The sequence below is a fragment of the Lycorma delicatula genome, chromosome 3, assembly GCF_047948215.1.
Source record: "Lycorma delicatula isolate Av1 chromosome 3, ASM4794821v1, whole genome shotgun sequence".
Classification (NCBI taxonomy): Eukaryota; Metazoa; Arthropoda; class Insecta; order Hemiptera; family Fulgoridae; genus Lycorma; species Lycorma delicatula.
The window spans coordinates 20974328-20987482 of NC_134457.1; the positions used below are offsets into that span (position 1 = coordinate 20974328).

Here is a 13155-nt window from a genome sequence, read left to right on the forward strand (position 1 = left end):
TTCACCATTGACTAATTAAAATATTATAGTATAATAAATGCAATAAAAACAAGATTTCACCTGTTGAAGGCTGCATAAAGAGGACATCCAGAACATAAACAGCAAAGGAGAAGGGTTAGTATTGCTAGAGCTATTAATAACAATATTAATAAAAGTATCCAAAACAATATCTTATTCTCATAATGATATTCTCCCTGAAACAAGAAAATAAAATAAAATTAGTTACTAAGAAGATAAATTTATAACTGAAAAACAGGTTTTAAAAATTGCAATAAAAATAAACATCATTTTTGGTTCAGGAAAGCATGTCTAGAATTTTGTAAAATATTATATTAGATATGAACCAAGTCTGTTCATTTAGTAAATTTATATTTTATGTGTGTATAATGTATTTTATATGTTAATTTACAAATAAATATGTAATTTGCACCCAACACATTATAAATGCGTAATTGTGTGTGGTTATGTATGAAATACATAAGTAAGCATATAACCATAATTGTATAAATAAATGCTTATATAATATAAATATATGTATTTATAAATAAATATAAATATTACATACATCCAAATACAAAATATGCATTATATTATAATGTGGTCTTTTTATCTGTAAGTAGTATCATAGATTTATTTGTTCAAAGTGTTGGCAAATGTTGACTGCTTATTACTTTGGTGTACTTTAAACATATTCATATTTGAACTTATAATGAGCTTTTCTTTTTTGAAAATATATTCCATTTGCCCAGTGCAGAATCATATGCAGTTAAGAGGATTACATCTATTCATTCCTGGAACATTATGTGAATTTGATGAGTCTGTTCTATATGTGATGACATATTTTCCTCTATAAGCTCTTTGTTACTTGTGTTATTAAACTAATAAATTGTAACTGTGTAAACATTTTCAATTGTCAATCTCTCAATATCCTGATCGAGCTGCAAACATGCAACAATATTATCTTAAAGAAAATTGTCAGTTACTTTTAAGTAATTTGTATTTGATTTATTTAAGAAAGAATTGAGAAAACATTTTTTATAACAAGTCCATAAAAAATGTATGGTCTAGTATATAGATGAAGAATGAAGAATACTAAATTCTAGACGTTATGTAGGAGACTTGAAATAATCAAATTAAAATGAAGATAATGAGTTGATTGGGATATGTGGAATGAATGAGTGATGCAAGAAGTGTGCAGAAGATTCATAGAGTAAATCCTGGAAGGAGTCAAGCCCATGGAAAAGATGGATTAAGGAGGTATAGAATGACTTCAAAGGGACTTCAAAGAGTTGGAGAAGGAGGTGGCTCATTAAAAAGAATGAATGACATTTTATTGGAGGCTAAGGGCCTACACGCGCTATACCATCAAAAAGAATTGTCAAATAGAAAAAAACAACTAAATTTTAATCTCTTTCAGATAATTTTGACTCTTTTATTATGAGATTCTACTCTTTGGATTATTTGTAATGTATTATATTACAATTTACATGTGTTTTGAGTATCTTTATTAATATTATAGAAATAGAGTTATTTTATTTATATTTTCATATTTTTATTAAAAGTGATGACCATTAAATATTAATATGATATTTCCATATGTGTGATAAACTGTTTTTTTTTTTTAATTTTCCAATTATTAGGATTTATGATTGTCTGCACTCGGCCTTGCAAAGTTCAATCCATATAGTTCGCATTCTATTGTGTAATTTGTGGTTTTGTTCACACTGGTAAATCCTTATAAACTTAAAACTTCATACCAAACCAGTACCAATTAAGAAAGGTCCTAATTTCCTTCAAAGTTGTGCATTCATCTGTGTAATGTACATTCAGGATAATTTTCTAATTTTTTATTGTTATTTTCTGGAATATTTAAAAAAATGGATTTTATAAAAATATTTAAATCTATTTAATTATTAAATTGATGCTGATGAGAACTAATTAGTAATAATACACTGCAATTTCTTTCTTGATGGTGAAGTTAACAATTAAAATTATTATAAAAAATTCATTAGGAATTAAACATGAAAGAAATTGTTGTGAAATTAGTGTACACAACTATAACTGAATGGCTTTAACTAACCAACATTGAATGTAATCGTTTGGACTAAATAAAACACTTACCACTGAAGCAGTGCTAACAATAAGTCCTGTTTTATTTTTTGTTAATCTCTGCTGTAATTGTTCAATGTCAATTACAGTATTTCCATTATACATCACAGTAGCAACAACTACACTCCTGTAAAAAAAAAATTTCAAGAATATATATTTTTGTTGAAATTATTTTACGCATTTTATGAATCATTATGCATAAAATAATTATTTTATATATATATATATATATATATATATATATATATATAAAATAATTTTATATACTGATTCAAAATTGTTTTAATACAAGAGTTTGTAAGAATAATGAACATACATTGGTGATTTTTAAGGTTCTGAAGATATTGGTTCGAACTCTAATTGACTTCATCATTCTTTCCACCCACCTAATCATTACAGAAACATAATTCCTGAAGTATAATAGAATTCACTCCTAATTTGTAAAACAAATTATCTTAATATATAAAGTATAGTTTGGTGTTTTTTTTACAAAGTTTTATTGAAATTGCTAAAACCAAACAAATTTTTTAACCTATATTAATGGTTTGTTCTCAGAACTTTTATTTGCTACAATTACATTAGTTATGCATAAATAGTTGTTCATTTATCAGTATTGGTATGTGATTTTTCAACATACATAAAATATATATTTTTATCAAAATAATATGAATATATCAAAGTAATTTATGTATACAACTTTTTTTATGTTTATTGCTATTTTGCTTGTAACCAGAATATGCATGAAATAAGTAACAAATAAGGAGTATAGCATTGCAACCTTGTAATAATATTTTAGAATTTCACAAGTGTAAATGTGATAGTGCTATAATAAAATATACCCATAAATAAATCAACGCTGATTTTTGACAGATAACCAAGGGCAACCTTGATGTTCATACCTCTATATAAAAAAGGCCATACACACAGTGCTGTGAGCAAACTTTTGTTGTATATATTCCATGAACATCTACAATAATATCTGGACAGAAAAATTCCTGCACAGCAAGCTGACTGCCAAAAAAAAGAGTACGTATGAACAAATTTTAAATATCAGGCAATTGATACAGAAAGCCAGAGCATACAGCACTCCTATTGTAATATACTTCCTAGATTATACCAGGGCCTTTGACTTTGTCAGGTGGAAAGATCTGTGGCAAATATTAAAGAAGGTAGGATTCCCTGATGATCTTGTTACCCTCATTCAGAACCTATATGTAAAGAACAGCGCGGTGGTTAGACTGGAAAATGACAAAACAAACCTGTTGAGAAGAGTGTGACAGGGATGTATATAGTATCTCTGATCTTATTCAGCATTTATGGTGAATATGTCATGAAGAAGAACCTGAAAAACTGGTATGGCTCTTCCATGCCTTCTATTTGTACGACAGAAGGTTTGAATAGGAGGCAGGCATATAACCAACTTAAGGTTTGCTGATGATACAGCCCTGTTTGAGGGCTCTGAAGTTGAAATGAAGGAGATCCTTGACTGAGTTCAGCTAGAAGGTGAAGCACTATGGCTGAAATTAAACATGGGAAAAACAAACGTTATGATAGTAGACAGAGCCCCAATGATCATCCAGTCAGTGATGTGCTGCGTGATTACAAAAAAGAGGATCATTTTGTATATTTAGAATCCACAGTAGATAAAGATAGAGGCTCATCAGCTGAAATATGAAGAAGAATTATCTTGATGGAGGAGACACTTACGAAATTGACAGCTATCTGGAAGATTACAGCAATTACGAGGAGTACAAAGTTGAGACTTCCCAGTAATCATGTACGGCATTGAAACCTAGACCATCAAGGTGGAAGACCAGAGGAGAATAGATACATTTGAAATATGGGCCTACAGAAGAATGCTCCATGTTGCATGTATGGAAAAAGGACCAACAACTCGATTATAAATGAGATGGGTATACAGAAGAGATTGTCTGCAATATGCATCCAGTGCATCCTCCATTTTTTCAGCCATATAGTCCATAATAGGCCCAGCAAAACTCTTGAGAATCTAGTCATACAGGGAAAAATCAAGGGAGACCGCCAAAAAGATGGCTAAACCAGATTGAAGTGGGACACAAGAAACACTAGTCACGTTGATTTGAATTGTAAAGGATCATGAGCTATGGGAGGAAATTGTCAGCAGAATATGAATCAGGTCACCAGCTCTCAGACATGAGACGAAGGATCACTGATGATGATAATAATTTATTGCCTTTATATTTCAGTGGTTTTGCAATACTGATGTCAGATTATATATTTGGCTTGATGATGTAGGTAGCAGGGGATCACTTCACTCTTCACTTCTTCTAGTATGTATTTATTAGGTGGTTATTTTTGAGAAAGAATTTCCTTTTTTGTTAGTTACTTATGTCTTGAGTCAGGTTGGCTAAAATTAAGATTATGGTACCTAATACATATTCATATCAATATGAGTGAATAACTTGTTTGAAAATATGTTTGTGTAATTATTTTTGTTTTTTTATTTTGCACACTCTTCTTTGGCTGTAAAATGAACTCAGTGGCGGCTTGCATATAGGTAATGTGGAACTGCAGCACCCCTATTTTCATTTGATATTATCAATAAGATTTAATATAATGAGCCCTTTTTCCTTTAATTCTTTCTTTACACTTGTACAATATATAATCCTTAACCTTAATGTCAGTAGCCATCCCCCAGTTTATGAAAAAGATACAAAAACCTTTGTATAGAACTGTGCGCTTCACAGTTCCAGCAATGTAGGGTTTGGCTGTTGTGCACATGTGCACATAGGAAGCTGCATGCGAGGCTGCAAGGGAGAGAGAGCACAGTTGCTCCCACAGCGCTGAAACTGGCAAGCAGGTGGAAGGTCATTTTTTTTATTATTCCGCGTGTGTATGAAATGTTCCTTGTTTCTTTCTTTTCTAGTTAAGTCGGTGGAAGGAATATGAAAGTGGTTTATTTGTTTTTTCAGTAGTGATCAGAAGATGGCAGAAAGCAAGGGCTCTATGATGGCAAAATCTGTCCAAAAACATGCTGTGGAAGGGTAAAAGAGAAGGTAATTAATAAAAACTAATTATGTATTTGTTCTACGTACATAGAAATTAAATTACATTAAGCACCTCTGGACTATAGTGTTTTTAAGCAGAAATTTTATTAAGTTATTATCTAATAATACTAAAAAATATTATCTGTATTGATATTTTATTATTTATTCAGTTAAACTGAATATGTGTACCATACTCTTGAATGTGATAAAGAGTACAATTAGATTATTATCCATGGAAGTCGAGAGTTCCAGCGTTCAAGTCCTAGTAAAATCAGTTAATTTTACATGGATTTGAATACTAGATCGTGGACACTGTTGTTCTTTGGTGGTTGGGTTTCAATTAACCACACATCTCAGGAATGGTCAAACTGAGACTGTACAAGACTACACTTCATTTACACTCGTACATATCATCCTCATTCATCCTCTGAAGTATTATCTGAAAGGTAATTACTGGAGGCTAAACAGGAAAAAGAAAGAAAGATTATTATCCTGCTTCCAGCTATTGTATTTGATTCATTTTTGTCGGTTCTTTTATTTTAACTATGCCCTTGAAAAGGCCCAGAAAAAAAATTTTCTGGTGCAGCACCCCCACTAATTTTAGCTATGAGCTGCCACTGAATGAACTCATTCAATTTATAACCTGCCACAATCAGGCAAGTCTGCTATAAGCATATCTTCTCCAGGCTGTACAAAAATAATAAATAATTTTATTGTACTCTGTAGATGTATATATTATTAGTTTTATTTATTTTGATCACCATAAATAAATGAATGCAATGGTCAATACTGGTAGCAGAAATAAAACTTGTAAAAGTAAACCCATAAGTTATTTCTATTAACCCAGAAGGTATTAAACTAGTACTCATATTTATATAACACTTATTACTCAACAAAAGAAATATATATATATATATTTATATTTAGAACCTACTTGTCAGTATCTGGGTAGCCAATAGCCAAATCTCTAGTTGCTCCTTGTAATGGTAATCCAGCATAATAAGGACGAATACTCTGGATTGATACTCTTCCAGCAGTTAGCAGTGACAACATATCTTGGAGAGCTTTCCTGTCAGGATTTGAACCTGGCACTATAAATGTCATTACTCTTGCACCGTTTTCGGGAGGAAAGATTCGAACTTCTGCAACCGACCATAATGTAGGTATACCTGCAAATGTCAATTATGAATTAAAGATTATGCTTAATCAGTAAGAGAAAATAATCATGGATCAAACAATCCAAATTAACAAAATATGAACTGTCATACAATTAAACTCTGATATAACAGATTCAGTGAAAAACAATCAAACCTTTGAATAACGTACATTACCGAGGCAAAAACATATCTGCTTTTAGAAGTGTTCATAGTTTAGGAGGGAAGCTCTAAATATTATTTCTAGTAAGTATATTAAATTGAAAGTATGGAGTTATAGAAATATAACTAGAGTTGTATTTTGATAAACTGTTTATCTTGATTGTAACATGTATTTATAGTAAAAAAAATTGTCAGTAATAACTGAAGAAGCATATGAAGAAATCTTTATATCAACCATATGACTGATAATTGATAAATTGCCTATCAAGAAATTGCACAAATTGAGAATAGAAATTACCGAGTAACAGTTAAAAACTACTTAGTTAAGAATCCAGTTCATGGAAATATAAATCTATTCCCATTTCTCATAGTATAAACAGAAAACTTATGTGCAATAAATAAAAGTATAACTTACCAAGATCATAAGCTCTAACTGTCAAAATAGTTACAGAATTATCCATTCTTTCATTAACTTGACGCTTTTTGTTATACTGAATTGAACGTACTGTTAGTTCACCTATTAAACAGAATAAGAAAATTTTATATAGTAAATGTTCATTATATTTTTCATAGAACTGAACACAAGAACAAATTTATTATTTATTTTATTTTATTTTATTTCTATCTTATCCTACTGTATACTAATCCTTATAAAAATTATTGTTTTCAAATTGTGAAATTAATGCCACTTCATTTAAAATTTACCTATTTTGGTCAAGTCACAAAATTAACATAATTTGTAGAATATTATTAAACATTAAATTACTATTCAGAATAATTAATATTATAATTATAACTTAAACTAAGATATTACATGCAGATGATATCAATTAACATCTTGATGGACTACTCATCTATGTTGATGATGTCATTAAGTCATTAAAAACAAACAATAAAGGTAATCGTTAGTCATGAACAATAAAAATATAACACATGAAATATTTTTCATGTATTTTCTCAGGAAATGGATATAATTTTGAAAAGAAAATTGTCAGTGTTTTATTTGTTTTACAATCATCTTTTAAATAAATTTAATTTAAAAAATCTACTACTCTGTTTAATTTTAATTTGTGGTGTCAGCTGACATCAGTTGTACACCTGGTTTACATTAATATATCATAGGATACAATGAAATTATCTATTTTAAAATGTTATATTTTGTTTCACTATAGAAATGTTACCTTTCCCTTATAATCAAACTATTTCCCCTCTATAATTATTACTTTGTTAAAAAATATGTCATTAGCCTTTGGTTTATTTAGAAACTACATTTCATTTGAATTGTAAAACTACTTTTCTCATCAAGGTTGGAATACCATATCATATTTTTATTATAAGAATTATCTTTTTTCAGATAGGTAGTATATCTATTCAGAAACAAAAATAGATGTAAAGACTAATTAACAAAAAAATATTATGTTCCTGCAAATATTACACTTTATTCATTATAATAAATCAGTAGATGCTACCCATTCAAAATCATTGTACTGTACATAAAATGACTCTTGCGTTACAAGAGGTTTTTGAGGTTAATAATTAAAGTAACTACTTAGATATAAAGTAAATTAAAATAAGATTTAAAAAAAAATTATGAGATCATGTAATATTCTATCAAGATAATGTACGGGGAACCATGGAAAATGGCCATTTATCTCCAAGAAGTAAAAACTGACCTGACAATATCTTTTGAACAATTGAGTCATTGGTCATCTATTATAAAATATAAATTGTATAATGTTTATATCTTTTCAAAAAATAAGAATCAAAAAATTTGTTGGGTTGCAGTTAATTAAAAATTTATCACAACAAAAACCACTATCTATCTAGTAAAACACTTGTACACCAACATTTTCTATTATCTTGAGTAGGACAAGGGAATAAGTCCATAACAGCAATAAGAATAAAAAAAAAACACTCTACAGTTAGAGTATTCAATTCAGTAACAGGTATTGATATCCCCAGTATACTAAGCTGAATTTGATGATTTTAATAATGTTTATAAGATAATCAAATGATATCTTGGTGAAGCAACCAGTGTATTTCAAGATATTAAAACTTATAAATAGGATTTTATAACAACACTTTTTAAAGTATGCAGTGTTTTAATTAAATGTTTTCAATAAAAACAATCTGTTACTTACCTTGCAAATAAATGGTACTGAAAGTACCAGTTATAAGAAATAAATTGTTTATTGTTCTAAACAGCAGTTTATTTAATATGGACAAAATTATTATAAAACTAAATGTTTATCAGGTTGGGTTTAGAGATAAATTATTATAAAGGCAATCTGAAAATGGAAATACACTGTTTTTAAACCGATGATGGTAATGTTAATATGATGATTGTTCCTATAATGTGAGGCAGAACAATCTAAAATTAGAAACAAATTCTTCTTTACAAAAAAAAAAAAAATTGACTAATTGATTGTGAAATATTAAACATTATTTGCACAACTAATTTTAATTCTTTGTTTTTGGGTTTTGGGGGACTGTTAACTTCAGCCTTTATTATTGAATATATGTGATTTTATTTTGATTTTCTTAAATTAAATTTATGGTACCTTTTATCACCATACTTCAAGGTTCTACTCAATAACTGTCCTGCATTATAAATATTTCTTTTGCAAATACTATCCACTTTTATTTTATTGGTTTGAAAGTTTGTAATTGATTGATCTGATTAATAATTTACTATTAAATGTTCAGGCTGTATGTTGTATGATGGGAGAAACCTGCTGATATATAATTGACTATCAAGGAATACACAGTTAGATATATAAAGTAAAAGTAATTTCAAACAAAAGCAATGATTTATATTTATTTCACTTAATTGTGGTGAAATATATATTCCTGAACACAAATTCTATTCATTTGAAATATTAATTGAATAATCAATCGGCAAGTTAATATAAAAAGTAATAAAATAAAATTAATATAAATTAATAATAATAACTATAAATTTACCAATAACAATAAATATAATCATATGCAAATAAACTAACCTGTTTCAGGATTTATAGAAAAACTATTTCCATAATTCCCACTTATTATTTCATAACGGACAGCATTATTTGGTGGTTCAGCATCTTTATCAATAGCCTGAAAAATAATTAGATCTGTTATGAATAAATGATTAAAAATACATATTTAAATTAAATTTAAATCTGGATGTTTATGAATGAAATAATTGTATATGACAGTGTAATGTTGACCATTTATTTTGCAACTTGATTTTGTATCATGGGATTTATCCTGTCTGTTTTAATAAATAAATAAATACTGTATTTATAATACCACTCACTATTTAATATATCTACAAAAAGTATTTTTCATTTGCTTATATGTGAAAAGAATGCTGGACTGATAAACGAATAACAATTAATACAGTATGTTGTTTATTGTTGTAGAAGAGTATGAAAAATTCATAAGTACTAACTATTATTCAGAAACTACTACTAAATTGATCTTTGTAATATTTATTATAATTATTTGGCATCTGAAATTATAAACATAGTTTATGTTATTTTTGCTTGAAAATTGTTACTGTTGCATCTGCTGTAGAATACAGCAGATGCAACAGTTGTATGAATACTAATGTCTTAGCGTTGAGATGGGGAGAAAAGGGTCAACTGAGTACAATTTCTTTATTGATTAAATAGAAAAACGATTACCATACAGTTAAATTTATTCATCAATGAGAAAATTTATCAGATTTAGTTTTGGAAAATCAAATGACATTCAGGAATACTACATTTTTTGGTAGTATTCAGAAAAAGATTCAGTTTTAGAGGTAAAGCATCAGTGATTGTGTACTTATATATATATATATATATATATATATATATACATACAATTTTTTTTTCATTAAGCAGATCTACCAATCAATTAAAAGATTTACCAAGAGAGAAAAACCAAGTGGAAAACCAATAAGTTATCAAAACTAATGAGGATGTAAAATACATTAATAATGGTATTAAGGTGCAATCAACATAATCATATGAGTCAAGAGGAAGGATTAAAATTAAAATTGTAATAAATCTAATGAAATCTGATACTGTCTAGGTAGTAACAGAGTTAATGTAGACTGTACAAAATGAATTACATTTTTTAATGAATTACATTATAAAAATGTAATGTGCTCAAATTTTTTAGTCATATTTTGAACAAAAATTATTTTTTATATATTTAACATATCTAACATTTCATTTTATAGTTTACACATGTGCTAAGGACATTAAAAATATTTTGTTCTTTTGCTATTTAATAAATTCAAAATCAGAACAATGTTTTTAATTTTTTTTATAGATATTCCAATTGTAGGGTCAATGTCATACATAAAGTAACAAAAAAAAATAAATAATAAATAAATAAATAAAACTACATTTTTGTACATAGAAAACTAAAAAATGGTAATAAACATTCTATTACCTCAACAAAAGCTCTCTGAGAGAAGTTACTTCTATCAGGAGAAAGAATGAAGTCATATGGATTTTTTAAAAATGTTGGTGTTTCATCATTGACATCAAGAATCTGTAATATTAGTATAGTTGTAGCTGAATTTCCTGTACCAGCCATATCTCTTGCTTCCACAAAGAAACGGTACTCTTTAAAAAAAAAAACCCTATGTTATTATTATATCAATGTCAAAATATAAAATTAAAGCCATTCAACAGTATTAATATAGATTATAATTAAAATACAGTGGATTCCAGTCTGTAATAGCTTATCACAGCAGCTGTTTAACAAATTGATTTTCAAAATTGAAAACAGAATTGCAGCAATAAAAAAAAAATTAGTTTACTTATGTGAAGCATTCATTGAAAAGTTGTCCAATATTATTACTGTAAATTGATATATGATAGCTATTTTCAGGTAGAATTCAAAAGAATGATAAACATATTTTTTTTTTAATTTATGGTATGAAAATAAACTAATATTTTTGTGTGCATTAGTACATAATTTACATTAATTATTTTTTTTTAAAGCAATTCTTTTAATAACCATACTCCTCATATCAATACAAATTAATTTATATTTAATAGATCAACTCTAAGTACAGAACAATGGAAATAGAATGACTTACCTTATTTCATATAATAACAACAAAAGCGCTTTTGCGAATTTGATTCACCTCAGCTGTATACATTATATATACATTTTATAAAACCATCAACTAATCTCAACAAGAGATAAAAACATAAAATATAAAAATTTTAAAGAAATATAAAAAATATATAAAAAATTGTTTAAAATTACAAAGATCAATTAATTAAACTTAACCAAGTCAAAATTAAAATGTAAAAATGTAATTAAAACAAAGATAAAGAAAGATTACATAATTAAAAATAAAACTTAAAATAAAACAAAAACTTAAGCAAAGCAAAATCATGTGCTAACCATTTCACTGATTCTGCTTTACTCAATTAATTTACATTAAATGTTTAAGTCAAATGTAGAATAGGTGTGCTACTACATAGATACATACAAAAAAAAACTGTTCTAGCATTAATTAGGATGGATTAAGGGAAATTGTGGTAGAAACCTTGATAAGGCAATTTTAAGAATTTGTGAAAATCTTAACTTCAAAAAATTCTTATCATTACACCACTCACATGATAGTTATTTTTTTTTTAAATTTTCAACTTAGAAGATTGACTCCCCTATTTATCTCTATATAATGCATTACATGAACATGTTGCCATTTGTACAAAAGTTCTGAAAAGGTTTTTCCCAATGAACTGTTTTAAAATACAAAATAAAATAGCTATGAAAAATTAAACATTAACAATTGATAAACATAACTGGTAAGCAGTTTTCTAAAATTTTGTTAATACTGCTACATAAAAGAAAACATTCAGAAGAGTGGACATAACAGAAAGAACAGGGAACATCTCAAAAATGGAAACATGATAGCAAAGACATATGGAATGAGAAACCTTTAATCATTTTTTTCTATGAAAAGATTACCGTTAAAAATTCAATTTTTTCACTTATTAATACATTTTTTTTATTTAAATGTCCAATTTCTTTCACAATCACATACTTTTCGTTTGTGAACATGTTTGGCTATGAAATTTTCTAAAAGTTTTTTTAGACATCGTAAATTCTAACATATGAATAAAAGTTTTCAGGTATGGTAAATATTAATTAATAATTTTTAAAAATATTTTTTTAGAAAAATATTGCAAAAAACTTTTCTCAGCTAAGTAGAAAATTGTTCCTCTTTTTGTTGGGCTCAATCTTTAAAATGTTTGCTATATTTTTCAATAACATACACAGCATATACAGTTTAATTCTTGAATATCTTTCTTTACCACCATAACTGTGTCAATGTAAAGAATTTTATTGTTTTTTTTCTAAATAGCAATATCTAAATTAACAAAAAAATATGCTAAAATCTAAAAAAACTAAAAATATAACTTTAAATAGAAACAAAATTAAACAAATAGTACTTTATTAGAATACTTATAAATAGTCACATCTTAACGAAACATAACAATGTTTACTATAAGTAGTACTCAAATCTATTACTGACAATGACAAATAAAGAAGTTTGTGGTGTCTTAAGATTTATCTGAACAACTTTCACAATAAGTAAATTATTTACTAAGATACAAAAATGGGTTATATAATTTGAAACATTAAAACTGAAATTTTGTTTTACCTGCAATTAGACATTTAATGTGCGCACCATTAGTAATTGC

At 27.3% G+C, this 13155-nt stretch overlaps 1 protein-coding gene across 1 annotated transcript in view; it reads right to left on the minus strand.

Moving 5' to 3' along the window:
• Nucleotides 1-13155, minus strand: part of LOC142321432 (cadherin-86C-like) — a 178786-nt gene that overhangs the window by 15110 nt on the left and 150521 nt on the right. Inside the window, exons 12-17 of the mRNA XM_075359502.1 lie at nucleotides 10880-11055; nucleotides 9454-9550; nucleotides 6867-6968; nucleotides 6070-6304; nucleotides 2122-2236; nucleotides 61-194 (exon numbers count right to left, since the gene is read on the minus strand). Coding sequence (XP_075215617.1) covers nucleotides 61-194; nucleotides 2122-2236; nucleotides 6070-6304; nucleotides 6867-6968; nucleotides 9454-9550; nucleotides 10880-11055 — 859 coding nt within the window. The remainder of the gene's footprint in view (nucleotides 1-60; nucleotides 195-2121; nucleotides 2237-6069; nucleotides 6305-6866; nucleotides 6969-9453; nucleotides 9551-10879; nucleotides 11056-13155) is intronic.